Below are 26,241 nucleotides of genomic sequence, written 5' to 3'. Positions count from 1 at the left end.
ACTGGGGGGTGAGGGTTACCTGAAATAGGAAAAATCAATGTTCATACCATTAGGCTGTAAGCAACCCAAGCGGATTATAAGACGTTCTTTGAATTTGTGTTTGGCTTCTCTGTAGCAATGAAGAAGGCTGAAGACAGACAGGCCAGTGTGAGAGTGGAGAGTTAAAATGACATGCAACCAGAAGCTCAAGATGGCCTTGGTGGACAGAGTGCAGGTGCTCTCCTAAACGACCACCGCGTCTACACCTGGTTTCACCAGTGTAGAGGAGGCCAAAGAGTTGGGGTGGTGTGCCCAAATAGACTTGGAATAAGGGCTGCTCCACAGAGCTAACAAAAGGACAAGCATAGCTACAGCCCATGCAAACCTGATAATTAATGCGTCCAAGAACATTAAAGCTCCATCACCCTGTCATTTGCGACAAATTAATATCAACATCTGTCTAATTTTGCAGCAAATTATCAACATACTTCCCCCATCAGTCGGTGGTTTTTGGGTGATGTATTTCTGCAATGCAAATCCCTTAACACTACCACATCATTCCACAATATCAGTGAGAACTCTATTTCTACATTACTAATGCACTAAAATATTTTAATGCTCCTCCTCTGTAATAAAAATTGCATGCTTTATGGAATGTCGATAGACCAGGAGTTGGATGAGGTGTTTCATTTTGCAATTTGATCCTCCTTTATTATATGTTCTCATTTCCAGAGACAAATCCAACCATTGGTTCAAGAGAGCAGACAAGGCCTTAGTTTAATGTCTCATCCAAAAGAGAACACTCTTGATGATGAAGCCCTCCCACAGAGTTGGACTAGTGTCAGCCTCAATTTTTGTGCTCACATCTGGGGAACCTACAATCATCCAACTCAGAGGCAAGAATGTGGCCAACTAAACCACAGCTGACTATCAAAGGAAGAGTAAATTAGAGGACATCACTTAAAGCCTTACTGTATTGTTTGCACATATATATATGATGCCAATAATGTCAAAAGAATTCATGATGATTCGTTCGGTTCTGTAAAGAAAATATTCTGTTTCCAGTGGTGAAATGATGTGGGATTTTTTTATCTTTTCACATTCAGGGAAGTTTCATTGGCTCTGAGATTGTACAATTCCATTATATACAGATATCATTTCTCCTTCAAATATTTCGTCAGTTGTCTAGCTTCTCTGCTTGTTTAGGTGTTTTCCCTTATGATGAAAGACTTAATTAAAAAATTGAAGCAGGGAAGTCTGAAGATTAAATATAGATAAAAGATTACTCCCACTGGTCAGTTGATAACGGAGTGTAAACTACTGTTTGTTTTCTTTTGAACAAAGCTATTAGGATATGGAATGCTTTACTACAACTTGCTATTGAAGATGTGTCAGCCAGAACATTTAACAGAGAGTTAAATAAGCACTTGAGGAGAAAAAAATACTAAAACATTGTTTTAGGGTATTATGGCTTTCTTTAGTTTCTTTGGCTTAGGAAGAGTTGTGGTTTTATGGATGTCAGGTGTTGACTTGAGCCTTGGCTATTTTGCTTCTTACAGCTTATTGACTAACAAGGGAACCAGTGTGGAGGTGCTGAAGATAAACTAAACATTACTGTTAGCCATTTTGATCAAACAGAAGGCAAAACTGAATAGAAAAATAATTCTGATTTCTGTTAATGACATTTACAGTAATGCAGCTAACAAAGGCAACAGGTAACTCAGTACAAAGAAGGAGATCTCAGCCTCAGTCTATGGTCAGAGTTGAGCCTTCTTCAGTAGTAGTTTGGGTATTAGAATTGATCCAGCTCCAATGCCTTTTAAGGGGAAAATCATAAGAAGATGTGAATGGGGAACAGGAGTAGGCCATCTTGCTCTTTGAGCCTGCTCCACCAGTTATCAAGATTACAGTTTGTCTTGTACCTTGACTCTTACTATTCGGAAATGTATCGAATTCTGTTTTAAATGAACTCAATAGAGGAGCCACCTCTGGAGTAAAGAATTCTAAAGATTCTTCACCCACTGATTGTTCTCTTTATCTAATTCAGTGACATCAGGTTCTTCATTCAGGAGAACCACTCTCTATATCTACCCTGTCGAGCCCCATAAGAATTTTGTAAGTTTCAATGCGATCTCCTCACATTCTTCTAAACTCTGGAGAATACAGGTCCAGTCTACTAAATATCTCTTCGTATGGCAAACCTGCCATCCCAAGGGACAGAGAAATCATCCCAGAAAAATCAATTAGGAATCTGGGCCCTAATCACTTTAGTAATTCTTGGTGGAAAGTACACATGTGTGAAGACCTGGTTTTAACTCTTATGCCTCACATTCAAATTGTCTGCCTTTAATCACATCCAGAATAATAGGACAGCTGTCAGGGGTATTTCCAACAACACATCCTGGCAGAATAGTCCATCAGGAAAGGAGAAGATTAAAAATGAAAATATCCAATTTCCTATTTAAAACAACTGAGATATTAATCCTACATCTTCAGGTTTATTTACTACAGTTCTCTAGGAGGTACATGTGTGCCCTCTGCTGGCCTTCAGAAATAACAATTTGGAAACTAGTTTCTTTTGTTGAATTGCATGATCTAATTTAATAGTTCTGCTTTAAGGATGTGGGGACTGCTACCATGTTCAGTATTTATTGCCTGTCCCTAAAAACCCCATTCAAGTAGGCAGTGCAGAAAGGCTGCCTTGAACTGCTGCAATTTTTAGTGGTACTCCTACACTTGTTAAAAAGGGAGCTCCAGTGCTTAGACCTGGAGATGATGAAGGAGCAGCAATATATTTCAAAGTCAGGATGGTTTATCTTTTTGAGGCAAATTTGCCAGTAGCAGTGTTTCCTTGTTCCTGCTGCTCTTGTCCTTCCAGGCAGTAGGGGCCACGTGTATTGGGAGGTGCTGGCAGATCTCTGAACTGCATTTTGTCAATGTTACATCGTACAGTCATTGCGTGGTGTTGGTGGAGGCAGTGAACATTTAGGATGGTGAAAGGAGTTCCAGTCAAGCGATTGCTTTGCCCTTGAATGATCAGTAGTGTTTGGAGCTACACTAATCCAGACACTAATTATTGGCCAATAAATACTGACCATGGTAGCAGTCCCCATGTATTCCAATGACACTCTAGGCTATGCCGTTAGAGATGACGGAGAGGCCATATTTTGCAATGAGCCGCACAGAGCCGTGGTATTTGAAAAGCAAAACAAAACTGCAGATACTGGAAGAATGAAATAAAACCAGAAAATGCAGGCAGCAACTGTGGAGAAAAATAAGAGACAATCTTTCAGATTGATGACTTTTCATCCAAATTGAGAGAATTAAAAAATCAAACTAATTTGCAGAGAACTGCTGGGGGATGGGGGGGTGTCAGTGTTGAGTAAGTTATATTGGTGGAGAAAATGGTGAGGAAGTCTGAGATAGGGTGGAGAACAAGAGAGACTGAATGGCACAAATGGTAGTGGTATCGGCTGAGAAAAGTTGGTGAGGGTTGTAAATCGTCAATAATCTGGCTGGAGGAGATACAGGTACAAGGAGACCAATGAAATAAGAAGAGGAGAGAGATTTAAAAAAAAGAAAAAGAGGAAAACGTAATGTTGGAACCTTCTGATACACATTGGAGAAGCAAAACACTGCAGATGCTGGAAATCTAAAAACAACAGAATGCTGGAAACACTAAGTTCATCAAGTAGCAACTGTGGAAAGAGAAACAATTAATGTTCCAGGTTAATTACTTTAAATCAGAACTGACTAGTTCTAATACGACTTGGAAAGGCTGGTTATCTGATATTTTTGAATTCGGTGCTAAGCTCTGAGGTGGCACTACGCCATAAGGGAAGATAAGATGCTATTCTTCAAGTTCACGTCGTTGGAACATTGTAACATGCCAAAGACAGAGAGATCAGAATGGGAATGGGACAGAGAATTAAGATTGCAGGAAATGGAAAAATGGTCATTTTGGTAGAGTGAATGGAGGCTTTCCGCAAAGTGGTTATCAAGTCTGCATTTGGTTTCACCAGTGAAGAAGCTCATTACATTGTGAACACTAAGTGGCATAAACTAATTAGAAGTGCATGTGAATAACTGCTTTGATTGGAATAATTGATGAAGTAGCTGAAGGTGGTTGGGCCTTGGACACAGCCCTGTAAAACTCTTGCAGTGATGTCCTTGGGGCTAGGACGGTTGGCCTCCAGAATGCCCAAACACCTTTCAGCTGCCTAGTAGAGAGTTTTCTGCCTGATTCCCATTGGATCCTTGATGAAATACTCAGACAAATGCTATTTTGATATCAGGGCAGTTATTATAGAACATAGAACAGTACTACACAGGAACAGGCCCTTCAGCCCACGATGTCTGTGCTGAACATGATGCCAAATTAAACTAAGTCTCTTCTGCCTGCACATGATCCATATCCCTCCATTCCCTGCATATTCCTTTTAAACCCCCGGGCAACCTGTTCCTGGCACCTACCACTCTCTGTGTGGAAAAAAACTTGCCTTGCATATCTCCTTTAAAGTTTCCCCTTCTCACCTTAAATGTATGTCCCTTAGTATTTGACATCTATATGCTGGAAAAAAGATCCTGATCATCTACCCTATCTGTGCCTCTCATAATTTTATAAACTTCTGTCAGGTCTCCTCTCAGCTTCTGACGCTCCAGGGAAAACAACCTAAGTTTGTTCAACCTCTCCTTATAGCTCATACCCTCTAATCCGGGCAGCATCCTGTAAACCTCTTCTGTGCCCTTTCAAAAGCCTTCACATTCTTCCTGTAATGGGGTGACCTGAATTGCACACAATATTCCTGGATCACAACTGGAATTCAGGTCTTTTGTGCATGTCTGATGAAAACAATAATGAAATTTGGGACGAAGTAGACCTGGCAGGATCCAAACTGCATTGGTGAGTAGGTTATTGGTAATTAATAGCATTTTCAATTCCTCTTTCCATCATTTTTCTAATGGATTGAGACCAGACTGTTTGAGCAGCAATTATCTGTTGATGAACAGGATACCAATATTGAAACAGTACTGTAACAGTTTAGCTAGGTGCATAGCTTCTCCTGAAGGACAAGCCTTCAGTTGGGATGATGTTGGGACAATTGGGATGTTGCTATATCTATTTTAGTTTCTTAATATTACATGGTGTGAATTGAATTGGCTAATTGGCTTTGTTATAGCAGGAACCTCAGGATGAGGCAACAAGAAACCTTCCACTCGTTACTTCTTATTGAAGGTAGTGGAAATGTTTCTGCCTCGTCTGACGAACTTGCACATTCGACGCAAGGATGAGGATGGTTATGGAGCCTCCTCTCCCTTTACCTTTTAACTTACAACCACATTCAAAATAGCCCACGACAGGACTACAAAGTTTCCAGCTGATTGTTATTGATGAATCAATTGATGGTTCTTCATTTTTAGTATACCTGGCACTTTTCTTCATTCCTGATTTAAGCAGAGTTGATCGTCTAATTTGAAGGAAGTAGTACAGTACAGTGAGATGTATGCCAAGCCTTGAGGTAAATGGTTATAGTGGAATACATTTCTATTGCTGCTACAACTGTTATTGATTACCCTCAGCATTGCTTAGGCCCTCATTTTTGACAAATTATTTGGTTCTGAATCTTTCCCATTCAGCTCATGGTAATGCCAAATGATGGTATACTCAGTGTGAATACAGGACTTTGTCTCCATAAATGTGCACTGATCATCCCTACCTATGTGGTTATGGGTAGACACAAATACAATTGGTGTATTTGTGAGGATGTTCAGCTCTTGAATTGGTTTGCTCCATCTGCCACAGACCCAATCTAGCAGCTACCTCCAACAGCACTCAGTCAGTGATGCTGCTACCAGCCACTCGTTCACAATAAAGTTCCCACCCAAAGCACGTTCTGTGTCTGAGTTACTCTGTGGTTCATTCAACTTGTGTTTAATGTGGAAGAATACGGGCTATCCCCAGGTTAAGAATGCCTGACTTATGGACTTACACCCATTATATTACTAAATTCAAAAGTCCAACATTCATACAGAAGTTCGTCCCTATGAGTATCAGAACTAGTTGCCTCTCTCTCTCTCCACTTTTAGTGATTATTCTTTATCAATCTTATGCATGTTTGATGCCATTCATTACAATACTGTGGAGGTACAGTTACCATATCGTAATTTTTGTGTGTTTTCCAACTTGTGGAGACAAAATCAACTATTCATTACCTGGGGACTGGCCGCATTGATCCATCAGGGAGGGGGGTTAGGTGGTAATCAGGATATTTCCTTGTCTGCTTTGACATGAAGCCATTTTATGGAAATTTGAATAAATGTTGAGAATTCCCAGGGATGTTCCTTCCCAACTGTATACCACTATGCTACTGCCTTGAATGGATTTATCTACCGGTGGAATTAATCATTGCCACCTGTGTTAGACATGTCTGTTTGTGCTTCTGCAAATTTTGATTAACTTTTTTAAAATGTTAAAGTGGGTTTTATCAAGTCCTTATTGGCATTATAGAAACTATTTGTATAAAGCAGATGTATCTGCTGTTTACATCGAGTAGGTTTTCCACATCCGATGAATTTAACAAGCTATTTACTTTGCAATAGCACTATTAACTCCTCTTTTGAGATTCTTGCTCATCAATAATACACTTGAAGATTCCAGGTAGAAAGCTGATAGTCCAGGCTGTTTTCAAAGTTTTAGAGATTAGAGAAACAGTACCATTTGTAAAATGTAGAGGTAAAGTCAGAGACAAGAACCTTTCCAAAACCAGAAAGATGTGATGGCTGCGTTCATTGCCTGGAATATGAATCAGAAGAGTGAATATGGTCATTCTTTCTAAGAAAACTGTCCACCCAAGCTTGGGCTGGTTCTTACATTCTTGTGAAAACACCTATAGTAAGACTGGCAAGTCTATCAAAGGTTTTTGCACACAAAGGAGCAGACTAAAAACATTGATCTAAAAAAGATGCAAATCTACAGCCATGATAAAACAACTAAAAAGATATAGAACTTATTTTCCTTTAGGCTTTAAGGAAATACTCAATTCAGGGTGTTCATTCTACACATGGGTTTCAAAGCTTTACAAGCAAAGTAAATTATTTTATCAGCCACAAAGCAAATGATCTATCAATATACATTTTTTCCAGTATTCCTGGAATCCTCCAAACTTCAACTTGTTCAGAACTCAGCCATGTATATCTCATCAGATCTAGTCCCACTCACTTGAGGCCCTGTACTTTTGACACTATATTAGCTCCCAGTCACTCAACAGCTCCCTTGTGAAATTGTCTTCCTAGTTTTTAAATCCTTCATGGCCTCAGGCCACAAGGTGTGACCTCTTCCATCCATAATTAGAGGATGCCAATCCAAGAAGGATCTATCTACTCCCAATCTGCTTTCTATCTGACAAACAATTCTCTTTCCATGCAAATATATTATCTGTAATTCCATGTACGCTAATCTCATTAACCTGTGGATCTTCTGAAAATCCAAAAAGACCACATCCACTGGTTCCCCTTATTCTATTAATTATTCTAGTTTAATGAAGGGGTTGCCCATCTAAAGACAGACAAGTCAAACATCGAGGGGTGCATGCCTTTACATCCACTGCCTTTTGACAAAGAGTTCCAAAGTCTTTAAATATTTAAGGCAGACATGGGAGGTGAAAGGTTAAAAAAAATGCAAAAAATCAAGGTGACAAATGAACAATAATCATATTAAGCTGCTGATTTAAGGGGCGGAGAGGCCCACTTCTCAACTCAAATGAGTAACTTCAAATCCAAACCTCATTAGGGAATAGACTACCACAGAAGGTGAATGAAAGAACTTGAAACTTGAATTCCAAATTACTCAATAGACTTGGGTTAGGTATAATAGATGGTTTGTCCCATCCTCAAGACATAGCTTACTATCAAATTGTTGATATTTGAAAAATTTGATACTAGCTTGATCCAGATGCAAGTTTCTGGAAAGAAACTTCCAGATGTAATTTTCACCTTGCAGGAACGTGATTTGGAGTGGGAGATTTGAAAAGAGATGAGTCTCTGTGCTTGTGCTTGGGAGTTTCACTTCTGCAATTTGGGAACTCAGGGAGGCTACCAGCGTCCCTGATGACTACGTGTGCAGGAAGTGTGTCCAGCTGCAGCTCCTGACAGACTGCATGATGGCACTGGAGATTGCGCGTGGATTCACTTTGGAGCATGTGCGAAGCTGGGAATGTTACCGATAGCACGTTTAGTGAGTTGGTCACACCGCAGTTTAAAGGTCTAGAGAAAGATAAGGAATGGGTGACCAACAAGCAGAGCAGTAGCAGGAAGGTAGTGCAGGAGTCGTGTTCATCTCCCTCCAAAACAGACATACTGCTTGGATACTGTTGGGGAAGATGGCTCATCAGGGGAAGGCAGCAGTAGCCAGGATCATGGCACCGTGAGTAGCCCTGTTGCACAGGAGGGCAGGAAAAAGAGTGGCAGAGCTATAGTGGTAGGGAATTCCATGGTAAAGGGAACAAACGGGTGCGACTGTGGCTGCAAACGGGACCCCCGGTTGGTGTGTTGCCTCCCTGGTGCTAAGGTCAGGGATGTCTCAGAGCGGCTGCAGGGCATTCTGGAAGGGGAGAGTGAACAGCCAGTTGTTGTGGTGCATGTTGGTACCAACGATATAGGAAAAAAGTGGGATGAGGTCCTACAAGCCAAATTTAGGGAGCTAGATTAAAAAGGACCTCAATGGTAATAAACTCAGGATTACTACCTGTGCTACAGGCTAGTCAGGGTAGGAATAGGAGCATAGTTAGGATGCTGTTTACTCTGTACTGTTACTGTTTTTACCTGTACTACATCAATGCACTCTGTGCTAACTCAATGTAACTGCACTGTGTAATGAATTGACCTGTATGATCAATTTGTAAGACAAGCTTTTCACTGTACCTCAGTACCAGTGACAATAAACCAATACCAATGAATATGTGGCTTGAGCAGTGGTGCGGGATGGAGGGTTTTAGATTGCTGGGGCATCGGAACCAGTTTTGGGGGAGGTGGGACCAGTACAAACCAGGCGGTCTACACCTGGGCAGGACCGGGATCAATGTCCTAGAGGGATTGTTTACTTGTGCTGTTGGTGAGCGTTTCAACCAACATGGAAGGGGGATGGAAATCTATGCGGAAAGACAGAGGGAAGCAAAACAGAGACCAGAGCAAAGGTTAGAAAAGAGGAAAGTAAGAGTGGAGAACAGAAAAGTCATATGCAAAGATTCTAAACGGACAGTGAGTGTAAATGCACTTTATCTGAATGCCCGTAGTATTTGAAACAAGGTCAGTGAACTTGTGGCACAAATCAGTACAAAGGGGTGTGATTTAGTGGTCATGACAGAAACATGGTTGCAGGGTGGAGATGATTGGGAATTAAATATCCAAGGGTAGCAGGTAATACAGAAGGATAGGCAGGAAGGTGGGGTAGCACTCTTAATTAAGAATATCAGGGCGATAGTAAGAGATGATATAAGATCTAAGGAGCAGAATATTGAGTCCATCTGGGTAGAGATTAGGAATAGTGAAGGAAAAAAAAAAATCACTGGTGGGAGTTGTCTCTAGGCCACTGAATAATAACATTAGAGGCACGGGCAATAAACCAAGAAATATATAAATTCTTAATTTTTAAAAAAAATTTAAATTAAATTTAAAAAAAAATTTATTTACAGCGTGGTAACAGGACCTTCCGGCCCAACGAGTCCACACTGCCCATTTTAAACCCCAAATTAACCTACCCATATGTCTTTGGAATGTGGGAGGAAACCGGAGCACCCGGCGGAAACCCACGCAGACACGGGAGAACGTACAAACTCCTTACAGACAGCGATGGGAATCAAACCCCGATCACTGGCACTGTAATAGCATTGCGCTGCCCTTAATTTAATGCATGTAAGAATGGAACGGCAAATGTCATGGGGGACTTTAACTTCCACATAGATTGGGCAAATCAAGTTGGTCAATGCAGTTTTGAGGAGGACTTCATAGAATGCATCCATGATAGCTTTCTCAAACAGCATGTTAGTGAATCTACAAGGGAAAATGCTATCTTAGATCTGGTCCTGTGCAATGAGACAGATAAAACTAATGATATTGTAGTTGGGGATCCTCCTTGAAAGAGTGATCATTGTATGATTGAATTTCTCAGACAAATGGAGGTGCAATAGTTCGATCTAAAACCAGTGTATTTTGCCTAAATAAGGGAGACTATAACGGGATAAGGGAGGAGTTGGCTATCATAGACTGGGAACACAGGCTAAATGATGGGACAGTTGAGGAACAATGGAAGACTTCAAAGAGATTTTTCACAGTGCTCAACAAAGGTATATTCCAGTTAAAAGCAAGGACATTAAGGGTGGGGAGAGCCAACCTTGGATAACTAAGGAAATAAAAGGCATCAAAGCTAGAAGCTCAGGCATACAAAGTTGCCAAGAGTAATGGGAAACTGGAAGATTGGGAAAACTTTAAAAAGCAACAAAGAACCACTGAGCAAGCAATAAGGGAAGATAGATTATGTAAGTAAACTAGCACAAAATATAAAAACATAGTAAAAGTTTTTATAATTATATAAAGCACAAAAAGGTGGCTAAAGTGAACATAGGTCCCTTGGAAGATGAGAAGGGGGAAATTAATATTGGGTAACATGGAAATGGCCAAGGCCTTGGATGACTATGTTGTGTCAATCTTCATGGTGGAGGACGTGTCTAGCATGCCAAAGAGAGATATTATGGATGCGATGGGAGGCAAGAACCTCGATACAATTGCTGTCACTAAAGAGGTAGTGATGAGCAAACTAGTGGGCCTAAAGGTAGACAAGTCCCCTGGTCCTGATGGGATGCATCCCAGAGTACTGAAAGAAATGGTGGAAGAACTGCAAGAATACTGTAGTGTTTAGATAAATAGAAGAATGAGACCAATGGGAATTCTCCTGCCAAGTCCTGATAGAGCAATTTAATGCAAGGTAAAATCAGAAAGCAGATCTATCACTCCCATTACACATCCCCAGCTACTGTAGGTATCCACTCAAACCAAGTGTCACAGGATCAAGGCATTTTAACAATAGAGGAAGCAAAGATGGTGATCAGAATGGGCAATGTTTTGATAAAGTTCAGTGGGAATGTAAATATTGTAAAATTGGAACTTTACATGCATGTAATGAATCAAGGAATTGAAGAGTGACACAGGTTACTCTTAAATACAACCTACAGATTTGAAGAGAATTTCCTGAATACTTTATTTAAAGTTAGAATCTCAATGCACACATGCCTTCTTAAATGGCAAAATAAAATAGTGACAGTTCAGAGAAATATTTACATTCTAATTACAAGTTTACACCAGGTAACAATTTATACAAATGTACAAGAAAATACTCAAGTACAGGTGCTAGACAAGTAAGGCAGTCAGGAGAAAAACAAGATTGTAAACCCAGTCAATTTTAATGTTTGAAGGAATTCAAAAGTCAAATTTTATACTAGGGTTCTCAGTCTGAAATGTAAAAGCCTCTTCAGTGGCATCTGGTACAACACTCTGGTCTTCCTCTACCTAAGAATACAAAATGCAAAAATTCCAGTTCAGCTTCTGAGAATACCAAAATTGTATGAAGATGCCTAAAAACAAAACTGCCTCTTCCTATCATGAAAATCCAGTATTTAACATTTACCCTGCAGAAACATGGTAGTTGAGTAGTTAATGCAACAAAATTAACCTCATACATCAGGACTGCTTGATCAGTATGTTAGTGTGAAATGAGCCCAAGTTTAATTCTTTCACTTCAGTCTCATTTTAAAATGAAACATCAATAGTGGATTGAAACTAGATCCTATCTCCAAAACACTTACCTCCTCCGAGAAGTATTTTTCTATCAGATTCAGTGATGCTTTGTATACCAGTTCATTTTCATGGGACTGTAGAGCTTCAATTTTATCCAGACCTCCACATTCTTCAATAATTAAACAAAGCTTATCTGTTTCACCAACTTTTTCTGCAGTCTGGAATAAATAAAAATACTTGAAAACCAAGCTCAAGGCACAGACAAGAATACTTTCCATAAGTTTCCTTATGATATGGGAGGCATTTCAACCAGAGTTCATCCCAGCTCTCAGTAATCCCATCAATCCAACTTCCCCACTCATTTCTCTGTAACCACTCATGCCCATAAATGTCACTCCAATTCTCCAATCACATCAGGAGCAAGCAGCAGCCACTTAATGTAGAAATCAGCATGTCCTTGGGGCGTGCAAGGAAAACGGAGCATTCAGAGAAAGATGTAGTTGCAGACAGCATTAGAGGTCAGGACTGAACTCAACTGCTGGAGCAGAGAGACAGCAGCTCTACCTTTTGCATCAATGTGCTGCCCCAAGATCCTGGCTGAACTGATTGCAAATCTGCATTCCTGTTACCCCCAGTAACACTTCACTCCCCCAAATGAGAATCAAAACCAGATGTTGGAAATTGAAAAAACTGCAGTGGTAACACTGACTTAAAGCTATTTCCAAAAAATTAAGCAAATCATTGATTCTTAGTGCTGTTTTCCTCCATTCATTTCTTCAAGTTGCTGAATTACAACCCCATTTTGCTGTTCCAGATGAGCTACATTAGTATTACTTGTGCAAGTAGGCAAGTTTTAAATTTAAAAATCACTAGCCAGTTATTAAAAGCTTACCACTTCAATACAAGGTTTGTGGTGTCAAGATCTAATTTACTAGGGAGACAAGGGACAGCACATACCGGAATCTGGAGCAGAAAACAAACTGGTGGAACTCAGCAGCATCTGTGGAACTCAAGGGATGGTCAACATTTCAGGTCAAAACCCTACAATCAATGCCTCAACCTTAAAATGTTGACCATCCCTTGGTTCCACAGATGCTGCTTGACCCACCAAGTTCCTCCAGTAGTTTAAGTTTTGCTCTAGTTCACTACATTAAAGTCATTACAACAGACTAATGTCCTACTTTCAGCCTCTTTGCTCAGGAGATAATAGCTAGTAATTTTGGAACTAGGATGTAACCAGTATGGCTTAAACAGAAGTGGGGATTCAGTCAAGTATAGTATACATCAATATTGGGCAATCTTCATGAAAAGCCACAGGGACAAGATATTACAACTAGTATAGTGAAAGAACCAAATTATATTTCTGTAGTACTGATATTGCAGCTTCACTATTTTCACATGTATACCAAAGGCACTTGGACAGGTACATGGATAGAGAAAGTCGAGGGATGTGGGTCAGAATCAGTCAGATGGGACCAGCTTAGATGGCACCTTGGTCAGCATGTATCAGTTGGGCTGAAGGGCCTGTTTTCATATTGTGTGACTTGAGTGAAAATTGTGAATTAATCAAAAAAATTTAGATGTTTGGTACCAGATGACAGCCAAGTACTAACATGCCATGGCACTTAACCTTACCAGGAAGATATTAGTAATGGCATCTAAAATGACTTGGATGGTCTTGCAATCCTTGACTGATAGCAGTGCCAATAATGGCTCAACAACTCCAGCTTGAACGAGGTAGATAATTTGTTCAACTGTGCCACCACTGGTGTAATTGGTCACAGCCCAGACAGCTTCTTTCTGAGTTTTAAAGTCACCCTGCAAAATACATGAACATTAATACATGTGGTATAAAACAAAAGCAACACCCAGAACAGCCCAGCCAGATCCAAGACAGCAGCAGCCCCTCAGCAAATCAAATTAAACCCAACACCTGATTATTTAATTAACTGCTCATGGTGGTGCTCTTGCTCAAGTCATTGCTTTGAGTAATGCATCAATAAATCTGGGGCTGCTATTAGATAGAATACATTGTCAGGATGGGGGGGGGGGGGGGGCACACAGAGAGGAAGGTTTTTGTCCACTAATTATGCTGCCCAGTTACAATTTTTCATCTCAGGGAGCTAGAAAACATTACTTTTGCATCAGTTCTTGCAATCTGGTATTGTGGGTCTGGTTACTGAAGCTTACAGACTGGTCAGGAGGAATTGCAGAGGCTCAGTAACCTGATATCTTGCAACAAGCTGAATACATTAAAATCTGCAGCAACTACATAGATTCCACTTAACATACAGAATGCATTTCCAGGAATGAGCATGCATTAATGGAATCTATACAGATAGGGGTTATTGCAGGAGATGTATTACTGACAGCTTGGCTGTGCTGGGAACCTGGTGAACTGCTGCCCTGTTGCTTCAAGCTGCTGTGCTAGAAACCTGGTACACATTTAGCAATGAATGAGCCCGTGTTCAGGCTGGAGAAGCTGCCTACAAAGGACTGGTGATGGGTGGGCCACTCCCCAAAAAAGAGTCCTTGAAAGGAAGCCTCTCCTTACCAAGAGAGGGAGAGATTCATTGTGCAGCAGCAGGGAGGGTAGGTTTGCCCCAGACTGGGCACAGCATCACTGTTAGTGGCCCTGCCTGAGCAGGTGTCCTTTAAATTACAGGGGTACCCACTGTGAGCAACTCCAGAACCAAAACCAGTGTACTGGAGCACTTGTGTGTTTTCAGGAGCTTGGGGAACATGGGGCTATGTTTTAAATTGTTCCAGGATTGTGTAGTAGTCCAACTGCAACTGTGGTGTCAATTACTGCCAGAAGGACAGGTTCATCCCATACACATCTGGCAGATCCATTTAATAGAATCAAGAAAGCCAGTCATGTTGTCACCTCATTTGCCTCAAAACCACTTCCAGCTAATTGAACATGGGAGCCAGTCTGCAGACAAGCTTCCACAAAGATTATTTCCTTTGGCCAACCCCAAGTGGTTATAAATGTTGACTAGAAGTGCCATGAGCCATTGATCCTGCTCTGCCATTCAGTACAATGGAGACTTCCAATTTTCTGCTCACACAAGTTCTCCTATCCTCAGTTCCCTGTAGTTGAAAACTTCTTGGCCGTTGACTCAATACCCGCAATCTCTCTGGCTTAGAGAGTTACAAACCAAGAAATCCCTCTTCAGCCTCAAGTGTTATCCCAATACAATAGGGAGAACTCCTACGCTCAGCTTTAGAAGTAGTGCCATGGGATCAAGTCCACTCAAGTGCAAATAGTTCATCAAGATAGTCAATACTTAATGCAATGTGTTAGATAGCTGAAGAGAATCTCCTACCTGCAATAGTCATGACATTACTACAAGATCAGCTGCCATCCCAAAATACATTACTCACCTTTTTGAGCAACTGAATGAGGTATGGCACCAGCCCATTGTCAATAACTGCCTGGATTTGTTCTGGCTTCCCTGCAGTGATGTTTGAGATGGTCCACGCAGCCTCTTTCTGGATGTTGCTTTTTGGATGAGCAAGTAGAGCACCAAACAAATTCAGCACACCCGAATCAATCACTATCTGTGTCTGGTCATCTGTACCAGTCACTATATTGCCCACTGCCCTGAGACCAGGAGTCTGGGGGAAGAAAAGAGCAGATCAATTTAGGAAGCTGAAGAAACAGTACACTATTCCAAATCCTTCTCCCTAACCACCTTGATATAACCTCCTCCTAAACCTAGGCAGCTAAAGTTTCCTGAAATCCATACAATCATACTTAAATCATCTAAGGTCCATTACTCAGCTCAATTACAACTCAATATAAAAAGGGGTCTTTAGCACACTGTCAGCCATCCTCATTTTCCCCAGATTTCTATTCCATGTTATTTCAATTTCTTGAAATATCCAAATGTGGTAATACCTGCCTCCACCACCCCTCAGGCAGTGTTCCAAGCTTCACCTACCCTCTGAAAATAATTCCTCAAATCTCCTCTTAATCTCTTACCTTAAAAGCCTGCCCTCTTATGAACACCTATGGGGAAGTCTTTTCCCAGGGTAGGAGAGTACAAAAATGGAGGGCATAGGTTAAGGACAGGGGAAAGTCACACACATGGAACAAGCTGCCAGAGGAAGTGGTAGAGGCAGGTACATTTACAACATTTAGAAGATATTTGGACAGGTACATGGATAGGAGAGGTTTAGAGGGATATGGGCTAAATGCAGGGGAATGGGACCAGCTCAGTTAGGCAACATGGTTGGCATGGATGAACTTGACCAAAGGACTAGTTTTCTGTGCTGTAATTTATGACCACAGTTACCCTCTCCATGCCCTTAATTAAGCAACTTCTCAGCCCCATACACTCTAGGAAACAACCCCCACTTACCTCCTCAGAGCTGAAATACTCTACCCCAAGAAACATCCCTGTTAATCTCCTCTGCACCTTCACTACAATTGCATCCTTATAGTATAACAACCAGAATGGCAAACATTCTAGCTGTGGCTAACCATTTTATACAATTGCCCCATAATCTCCTCTTATTCTGTGCCCCAGATAAGTGTCTTAACCACTACTTGTGCTGCTGCTGACTTCAGATCTTTGGACACATTACACCCCTGCTCCTCAGCCCTTCCTGGGGTCCTACCATTCATTGTTTATACCCTAGTGTTTAGTCCTCCCAAAAAATGGGGATGCATTTGGATTAAATTTCATATCAATTTCTCCACCCATTTAACCTACCAATCAACTCTGTAGTTGACCCAATGGGCTTAAACAAGTTGGTCAGTCATGCAGCACACTACTTCACCCATGGCTAAAGACTCAAATTCCATTAGAGCCCCAGCAATCTCCTCTTAATGTGGAGAAGAAAAAGTCATTTAAACTTGTCAGTCAGGTAATGAGATAATCACTACACAACTATCAACTGTAAAAGAACAAAATGATATTCAACAGAACCCATTTACATGTTCATAGCCCGTTTTCTGGGAATTTAAGCAGGTTATTACATCAGATGAAGATAAGGAGTTTACATTAAAGGCTGAACTTTGCTAATATTCAGTTCTGGTTTATAACTGCTACACAGCAGTTTCATAATTTAGTACAGCTCAGTAGAGTCACTTCAAATTGTAGTCCAAGTTCACAACAGGTTGACTCAACTCACTCCAGCTTTGCTCATTTATATCTCTAATCCAAGTTTCATTTCTAATAACTGAGAAACCAAGCAGTTGAGATTCTCATTTTAAAAGCAAACTTACTACAATTGCAAGTTCACACGACGAGAGCAGTTGCACCAAGCGTGGTACGACCCCGGTGCACACCACCACGTCAATGCGATCATTGGAACCATCTGTGAGATAAGAAATAGCCCAGCATGCGTCTGCAAGAACTTCTTTGTCATTGTGTTGTAGAAGGCGTACAAGGGCTGGCAGAATCTGTTTTATTGCTTCAATTGGAGGAGATGGGTTCTTGTTGCGGCAGAGATTGGACAGCGTCCACGTTACATTTCTTAGATAACTAGACTGGAAGGTAAGTTACAAATACCATCATTCAATCTGAGCAAAAGTTAATATATTATATACACACAACCAATGAGCTACACACAAGATGTCAAGCACAAACAGATGAACTCATCCATGTTGTAGGACATTGAACCCTTAGACATTCTAAAGTGCTTATTCAAAGTATCTATGACATTAAATGCTCCAAATTTAGGAGCAGCATTTACCAATATAATCAAAACCTCAGGCAATTCAACCATTTAACAGGCTTCATGAAATGAAAAACAGAGCTCACCGATAATACAGATAATTCAGGAACAGCCAACAATGCCATCAATGGGTCAAGAGCTCCACACTTGATAACCAGGTCCCTGTAGTGTGATCCATCACCTAAAACAACCAGCCATTTCATTATCCAGAAAATTTAAAGATGATCAACCAAATTAAGGCAATATTTCAAGAGGATAATGTAGACATCCATCAGGAATTAACGAAACTGTCTTCATTTTCCCACCCCACATTCACAATTGAAACCAAGGACAATTTATAAACAACTAGCACCAAAGTTAGAAGTAATTTTATGATTGTGATCAGAGGGGGCAAAAACATTATGGGATACTAACTCCAGGGGAGCCTTCCACAAGCATCAACAGTACTAAAAGCAGGGATACATCCAAATGTGATATCCTAATTTGAAGGGACCAGCAAATTGTCCTTAAGTGCAAACCTCACAGCACCAGTGATCCAGGTTCAATTCTGGCTGCTGTTTAAGGAGTTTGTACATTGTGTCTGTGGGGGGTTTCCCCCAGGTGTTATGGTTTCCTCCCACTTTCCAAAAATGTAGAGGTTAGGAAGTTATGGGCATGCTATGTTGGCACTGGAAGTGTGGCGACACTTGTGGGCTGCTTGCAGAACACTCCACGCAAAAGATGTATTTCACTGTGTTTTGCATACACGTGACTAAAAGATCTCATCTTAGCCCACCATCCTGCAAAGGATTTTTAATTGAAGCTGTTACCCAGCTTAATACAAGAGCTATACTCATCACAAGTTAGTTTTTGGACAGTCATCCTTCTGAAGATAGAGTTACAAATTGACTATTACCTGCAATGTTTCCTAACGCCCACACGGCTTGTTCACTGATGTGGGGATGTGGAGATGCCAGTAGATTGATGAAAGCAAGGATAGCACCACCATCAACAACTGCCTTGGTCTGATCTGATGTTCCAGAAGCAATGTTGGTGAGAGCCCAAGCAGCTTCAAACTGAATAGGACTACAATCAAAGTTACCAAGAAATGTGACAAACTTGGGGATGAGCCCAGACTGAATGATTTTGTCAATGGGAGGATGCTTTTCTCTAGAAAGTAGCTTCCTGTGGACAAAGATGGAGAATTAATGGTTAATACTATTGCTAAATATCAAATGAAACAAAAACAGCACTGTGCACTGAAAGAATCATTGATTTAAGGACTCATTTCTTCCAACAGGAAGGTAGCATTAAAAATCAATTACTGATATGGTCGGAACTGAAGCTCTACTACATAACCATGCAGGTTCTAGCTTCTGTATTTAGGAAGTTCATAGGCAATAGAAGGGTACAACAGCATGCAACTAGGCTGCAAGATTAAATTATGAAGTTATATGAACTGCACAAGTACTCTCAAAATGGCAGCAACAGCCATTTTAATCAGACTGAAGAAACTAGTGAATAACCACAAGTTTTTAAGAATGTAAATAGTGGTATGTAAACGTGTAGGGATCTGGAGTTCCAGAGGTGCGTGAATGTGTTTGGGAATACCAAAGATGGCAAAGTGAAGGGCAACTGGAGGAAACATTAGAACCTGGAGGGAAGTGAAGTTTACCATTTCTACCAAAATACTAAGAAATTTGTATTGTACATTAGGGCACTGCTTTTGCAAGGACACCACTACTCGAAGAAAAATAAAAAAGCCAATATTATACAACTATAGTAACACAAATGAGTCCATACAAGCTTCCAAAGTAGACTTTTATGTAATGGGATGTAATCAATGAGGGTATGCAATATCGTCACATAAACCCACCAGATGCAGCTCAGGTGTTAACACTCAGGCAGCTTGGTGTTTTGCTCAGTTACAGTGCCATCTAGGCCAATTCTCCACTGCAGGACTGGGCTTTGCACTCTGATGAAAGTGCTAATTGAGGCATTTCTTTCAAGTGAATGCAGAAGATCCATTAGAAAAGCTACAGCTACAAGGAAGGAGAACTCAGGTGCTCAAGTGACACTTCCTCACCAACACTCACAGTTTCTGTCCACAATCTACAAAAGACAAGGAATGCAATGAAATCCTCCTCACATGCCCAGATGAGGAGTTAAAGAAAAAAAGCATGCAGCTTGTTACCATGCAGGACAAAGCAAATTAGAGGACTTTAGTTATGGGCTTGTTTTCCCTGGAGCAAAGGAGACCAAGGGACAACCTAAGGTAATAGGTTTACAGGGAGGAAGGAATGTTAAAGGGGATCTGAGGAGTAAAGTCTTATATAATAAAGACACAATTGCCATGTTTAAGAGGGATTTAAACATTTAAATAAGGTGTAGAAGGATATGGTCCCAATGCAGGTAAATGGGATTAGTTTAGATGGGCAGAGGTTGGCATGGAGATGGTACCCATTTCTGTGCTGTACAACTATGAAAGCAGCCCACTTGATTCCCCCACCAGCACACAGATTGTATACACTGAAATAACTTGCCTTGGTTACTCCATCTGGAAAAGCATGGACATTACAAATAGACACCATGGCTTTGAGAGGGAGGTCATCTCAATTTGAGAGAGTTTTAAGCTGAAGATGATTGATGAGGGTAGGGCAGTGGATGTTAAAGTATTTAACATGGTCCCTCATGGTAAACCATTCCAGAAGATTAAGTCATACAGGAACTATGGCAAGTTGGCTTGGTCAAACAAAACAGGGATATCTCCTTGACAGGAGGTCTATGACCAGTGGTCAAAAGATACAGCAGGACATAGATCATTTGGAAACTGGGTGAAGAAATGGCAGATGGAGTTTAATCCAGACAAGTGTGTGGCATTGGCAGAAGGGTCCAATATCCAAGCAGGGAAATTTGCTTTTGCCACCAGGAGGGTTTAAACTAGATTGGTAGGGGGTGGGACTTGAGAGACCGAAGTCAGTGAGAAGACAGGGGTACATGCAGCAACAAAAGCATGCAAGCCCAGCAATCAGGATAGCCACAGGTACATTAAAAAGGCAGATAGGATCACTGCTTTAAATTGCATCTATTTCAATGCACGTAGCTTAACAAGTAAAGTGGACAAACTGAGGGCATGGATTGCCTCGAGGGACTGGGATATTGTGGCCATAACAGAAACATGGCTGAGAGAAGGGCAGGACTGGCAGCTCAATATTCTGGGATGCTGATGCTTTAGGTGTGACAGAAGTGGAGGGGGCATTGCCTTTCTGATGGAGGGCATAACAGCAGTGCTTAGAGAATATTCTTGAGGGTTCATCTAACAAGGCCATTTGGGTAGAACTTAGAATTAAGAAGATGGTCACCTTGGTAGGGGTATACTATAGACAGCAGGAACTTGGAGCAAATGTGTCAAAAAAAAAAAATTGCAGGTAGTTGTGAGAATAGTAGGGTAGTGCTAGTGAGATATTTCAATTTTCCTGGTAGCAACTGGCCATCCAGAGTGCAAAGGGCCTGGATGGGGTGGAATTTGTGCATTGCATCCAAGATAGTTACCTCACAATATATCGAGGAACCTACTCAGGAAGGAGCAATACTGGACCTCCCCTTAGGGAAGAAGGCTAAGTAACTGAAGTGGCAGTTGGGGAGCATTTTGGGTCCAGTGACCACAATTCCATTAGTTTTAAAATAGTTATGGAAGGTAGAACAGGTCCACAAGTTGAAGTCCAACTTTGAGAGCATTAGGTAGGATCTAGCCACAGTCAGCTGGGTGCCTATTTAAAGGTAAAGGAATAGTTGACAAGTGGGAGGCTTTTAAAAGGGTTATATCAAGAGTCCAAGGGCAACGTGTTCCTAATAAGGTGAGGAGTAAACATACCAAGTTCAGGAAAACCCACCTGATGAGAGAGAGAGGCTCTGGTCAGGAAGAAGGAAGCATACATAGTGTTCAGGCAGCTGGGTACAAATGAATCCCTCAATGAATATAAAAAGTGAAGACCAGGCTTAAGAGGGAAGTCAGGAGGGTGGGGTGTATGAGATGGATTTGGTAGGCAGGGTTAAAGATAATACCAAGAAATCCTTCAGTTATATTAATAGTACAAGGGTGACTAGGTCCTCTTACAGACCACCAGGGCCACCCATGTATGGAGCTGCAGGAGATGGCTGAGATTTTTGTCTTTCTCCTCAGTGTTTACTATGGAGAATATCATGGATGTTGGGAGAGATGAGGGTCATAAGTAGTGAGGTCTTGGATCATATGCATATTACAAGGAAGGTGGTATTTGCAGCCACGAAGCACATTGAGGTGGGCAAATCCCCAGGGCCTGACCAAGTGCACCCCCTGACCTTATAGGAGGCCGAGGAAGAAATTTCAGGGGCTCTTGCAGAGATACTTGCTTCATCATTAGCCACTGGCAAAGTTCCAGAAGATTGGAAAGTGGCTAATGTTGTTTAATTGTTCAAGAAGGGCATCAAGGACAGGCAGGGGACTACTGGAAGGAATTCTGAGGGACCATCACTTGGATAGTCAAGGTCTGATCAGGAATAGTCAGCATGGTTGTGTGTGGGGGAGATAATGTCTGAAATCTTTTGGAGTTTTTCCAGAGGTAACTATGGGGATAGATTAAGGTAGGGCAGTGAATGTTGTGTATGTGAACTTTAGCAAGGCCTTTGACAAGGTCCCACATGGCAGGCTGATCTGGAAGGTTACACACATGGTATTTAGGTGCTAGAGAGGTGGATTCAGAATTGGCTTGACGATAGGAAGCAGAGAGCAATGGTTGAAGGCCGATTTTGACTGGAGGCCTGTAACTAGTGGGGTGCCCCAGTGGTCAGTGTTGGGACCTCTTATTTATGTAAATGATTTGGATATTAATGTATATGGCATGATTAGCAAGTTTGCTGACATACTAAATTAGGGGGTCTTGTTGATACTGAAGCGGGTTATAATGAAGTAAAGAGACCTTGATCAGTTAGGGAGATGGGATGAGGAACGGCAAATGGATTTCAACTTAGATAAGTGTGAGGTGATGCATTTTGGACAGTCAAACCAGGGTAGGGTAGGACACTGACGAGTGTCATGGAACAGTGGGACTTGGGAGCACAAGTGCACAGTTTGCTGTCTACTTACATGGCCACCTTCAGCACGGTGAAGGTGTTTAGCATGCTGGCCTTCATCAGAGCATCAAGTTTAGGAGTAGGGACATTATGTTGCAGTTATACAAGTAGATGGTGAGGCCACACTTGGAGTATTGTGTACAGTTCTGGTCACCCTATTTTAGGGGAAACATTGTCAAGCTGGAGAGGGTGCTGAAAAGATTTAAGAGGAAGCTACCTGGACTAGAGAGCCTGAGTTATGGGAGAGGTTGGCCATGTTGAATCTTTATTCCTTGGAGCATGGGAGAATGAGGGGTGACCTCAAAAGTTTGAAGTCATGAGAAGTATGGATAAAGTGGACAGTCAGTCTTCTCCCCAGGGATGAGGAGTCCATAACAAGAGAGCACAGATACAAGAGGGGAGAGATTTAAGAGATTCAAAGTAACTTCCTTACATAGAAGCTAGAGAGTACCTGGAATGAGCTGCCAGAGGAAGTGGTCAAGGCAGGTACAATTGCAACATTTAAGGGGCATTTGGATAGGTACATAGAGGGGAGGGGCTTGAAAAGTAATGGGCCAAACTGGACTTGCAGTGCTTGGCAGGGACCAGATGGGCTGAAGGGCCTGTTTCCATGCTGTATTACTATTGCATTTTGGGAAGTTAAATGCAAGTATACAGTAAATAGCAGGACCCTGGCTACATCCTTTGTTTTAAATTTATTCTGCAGAACACTTAGAACAGCACATTCTCTAAATACTGCTCCTTATCTAATCTCCACTGCTCTCCAACCATGACCCTCTCTCTCACACATTCAAATTCTACAGAAAGGCATCTTACCCAAGGCCCATACTTGTGTCATTCTTTAGAAATTGATGTTAATTTCCATCTCCAGGATGGAAACTCAAATGTAAAAGATCTCCAAATTGCTATGAAACATTAGGCTATCTTACCTAGCAGCTTGAGTAGCTTGAAGTTGTGTTTCCAAGTAATTGGACTGAACACCTTGGATAATTTCTTCCAAACTCATATGCATCTAATAAGACGTTAAGAAAAAAAGTTTATCGACAGCACTCAAAAAGCAAAGCCCAGTGAAATAAGCTGCCAATGAAATGTGCGGTACCTGGACAGTGTTCTTCTCCTGAAGAGGCGATAAAGCTTCATCCGGCAGACTGCTCACGTTCCTCCTTTTGAACAACTGATCATCTTTTTTGGCTTTTCTCAATTCAACGTTGGTTTCAATTCTCCTTCGTCTCAATTCCTTCAACAGAAGGAAATCAAGACATTTGCAGAAATGCAACTAGGAACGCTCGCTAGAAAATTTACACCCTGCATTTTGCTTTGAACATACCTCCCCTGCCATTTAACCTGCCATTTTGTTTCCGCTCCTTTTCCGTGGATTGCAAGCCTTATAAAGGTTAACTTTTGTCTGCACTGGCACCATCTGCCTCCCGCATTTCCCACACTCACAGTGACTCTGCGTTTGCAAAACTTACATTGGCGTCTTTCCCCTTGTTCTTAAACTTGGTCAAACGGGGGGAGGCATTCTCGTTCGCTGTGGTCGACATCTTCTCACCAGTAACTCGTTCAAATCAAACTGTATGCAATAGAACAAAAAAAAGTATTTGACGTAATGGGCAAGGAGCAAGTTAAATATACCCCCAATTCAACCTCAAAGTACACATTTAGCAACCAGAGTTTATAACGAGAAGGAAACTTCCTAGAATTTAAAAATAATGACTAATGCAACTGAAAAGTTGGTGAAGGCAATTGCATATTTAAGCAACGCCCAGTGGGCTAAAGTTTGCGACTGTTACTTGCTTTTACAAGTTACAAGAAGTTCCACCGACACGCCACGCCTCAAATGGGAACCGGCCTGGGTCCCTTTAAGGGTCATAATTACTACTGAGTGCTGTTAGGAGACAAGGACCGGGGTCAACTTTACACACCAGTTGCTCTGTACGGACGTTAGCTGCAGTCACACGACCGGCCCCGGCGTTGCCCGCTGCACCGACCCACACACCACGCTCCCAACAGAACTGCGGGAATCGCGGCGCCCGGGCTATTTAAATTTCCCGCGTTGCGCCGCTCCGATTGGTTCGTTCGATTCAAAGCAATTTCCCGATTGGCTGGTTTGAAAGAAGCCGGGGATGCAGAAGGGTAGGGATTTCCGTGGCAACCGCGCAGCCAATCAGGTGGAGGTTGTTAAAGTTCTGCTCCACGGACAGCGCCGACCCTGGAGCCCACTAAATACTTGTTGCAAAAGTTTCTCTCCTTCCCTCTGCAACTTTTCACCTTGCTTGTTATCCTAAATACTGTTGAGAGAAGGTGTTGGTGTTCACCGCCTATCAGCGTTTCCAGAGGGAATTGAAATGGTATTTGAGGGAAAGTATTTGGTCGGTCTGTAGAAATGGGACGGATGAGTTGGTTAGGAGCTGACGCGGTTGAATGACCTCCTCCTGTGCTAGGACGGTCCGTAGTTATTGTGAATTCGGAATGAAATATGAAGTTGCTGGAAAAGCTCAGCCAGCGTTTCCAATCCCTGATTGCCCTTGAGAGGGTGGTGTGGGCTGCCCAGTTGCAACCACCGCAGTCCTTGTGGTGAAGATGCCCCCGCAACGCTGTTGGTGGAGATGTCAATGGTTGGGAGGTAATCGCTTGTTGGAGTGAGCTCCCTCAGTAACATCGTCCACAAACATGTACACTGAAGTCGCTCTACACTCCCTCTACATACAGTGCTAGGTGGACAGAAATTGCCTATAACCAAATATGGGAAGAATGAAACCATTATGATGGTGTAGATTCAGTTGTACTTTATGTAGAATAATGTATTTAGTTTTAGACAATGAACCTCAAGATGGATTTGGCTTTGAGGTTCTATTGGACAAGATTGAATGTTTAATGCTGAGGACATCTGGCAATCAACTTTGTTTATATTCCCTGAAGTTTATACACTCAAGGGGTGATCTAATCAAAGTGCTTAAAATTATAAAGGAAACCAATAGGATAGAAGAATAGAAACTGTCTCCCCCATGGAATTAGGCATAAACTAGGCATAGGAAAGTAAACATAAATTAGTTTTTACTCAAATTGTGGAAGACACCCTCTGTGAGAGAGGTAGTGGATTCCGGGTGGGGTTGTGAACAGTGGTTGGAAACATTGCTGGAGGTTTGGTCATATGACGCTCTGGTCATGTGATATCTGTAAAGGTTATTGCACTGACTGTCTTTAAGATTGGACCCCTTTGAGGGGAGTATTTTTGTCTGTGGCTTTGCTCAACGACTGTTGTGTTAGAAGTTCAGGAGACCATGGTTGGTCAGTGAAGCTGAGGGTGGGGGAGAGGGAGAGATGAAAAAGTGTAGCCAGCTTGCAGAGACAGGAGAACATTGATTTGACAATGGCTAGGAGTAATTCACTGAAATCGTAACTCTCCTTTTTAAAAAAAAATTACCTGATTTCCCATATCTTCACAAAATATGGCCTTATTTCCACCCTTCCTTTCCGAAGTCCCTGTGTCTCCAGAGGGACCACCCCACTGGCATCCACAACCAACACGTCATACTCCGCCATGCCTGCCAGCTCCAACATGATCCTACCACCACCGTTCACAACCTCCCCTTGACCCCTGTATCTGGTTTCTGCAGGGATCACGATCTTTATGACTCCCTGGTCCGCTCATCCCTCTCCTCCCACCCCTCCCTGACCCCAGGCACTCTCCCC

The 26,241-nt window shown here is 41.8% G+C and overlaps 1 protein-coding gene across 1 annotated transcript; it reads right to left on the bottom strand.

Annotated features, from left to right (window-relative positions):
- Positions 1–11,205: 11,205 nt before the first annotated feature.
- On the bottom strand, positions 11,206–24,575 carry kpna2 (karyopherin alpha 2 (RAG cohort 1, importin alpha 1)). Its single transcript, XM_052032718.1, has 11 exons — positions 24,471–24,575; positions 24,018–24,118; positions 23,645–23,782; positions 23,475–23,557; positions 18,350–18,618; positions 17,541–17,635; positions 17,003–17,266; positions 15,154–15,387; positions 13,402–13,584; positions 11,835–11,984; positions 11,206–11,538 (listed from the first exon to the last, which is right to left on the bottom strand). Exons 2-11 carry the CDS (start codon positions 24,087–24,089, stop codon positions 11,449–11,451), a joined length of 1,578 nt encoding a protein of 525 aa, XP_051888678.1. The 5' UTR covers positions 24,090–24,118; positions 24,471–24,575; the 3' UTR covers positions 11,206–11,448.
- Between the last annotated feature and the right edge of the window lie 1,666 nt (positions 24,576–26,241).

Source organism: Pristis pectinata, chromosome 18 (genome assembly GCF_009764475.1).
Source record: "Pristis pectinata isolate sPriPec2 chromosome 18, sPriPec2.1.pri, whole genome shotgun sequence".
NCBI lineage: Eukaryota > Metazoa > Chordata > Chondrichthyes > Rhinopristiformes > Pristidae > Pristis > Pristis pectinata.
Note: the sequence above shows the minus strand (reverse complement) of the source record. Positions and strands in the feature narration are given on the sequence as shown.

What these genes read in the sequence shown, in the direction of transcription:
- kpna2 (XM_052032718.1), bottom strand. Translation starts at nt 24,089, where the DNA reads ATGTCGACCACAGCGAACGAGAATGCCTCCCCCCGTTTGACCAAGTTT. An exon ending in AGGAGAAGAACACTGTCCAG is followed by an intron (nt 23,558 to 23,644) that starts GTACCGCACATT and finishes ACGTCTTATTAG; the next exon opens with ATGCATATGAGTTTGGAAGA. An exon ending in AAAAATACTTCTCGGAGGAG is followed by an intron (nt 11,539 to 11,834) that starts GTAAGTGTTTTG and finishes TTGTATTCTTAG; the next exon opens with GTAGAGGAAGACCAGAGTGT.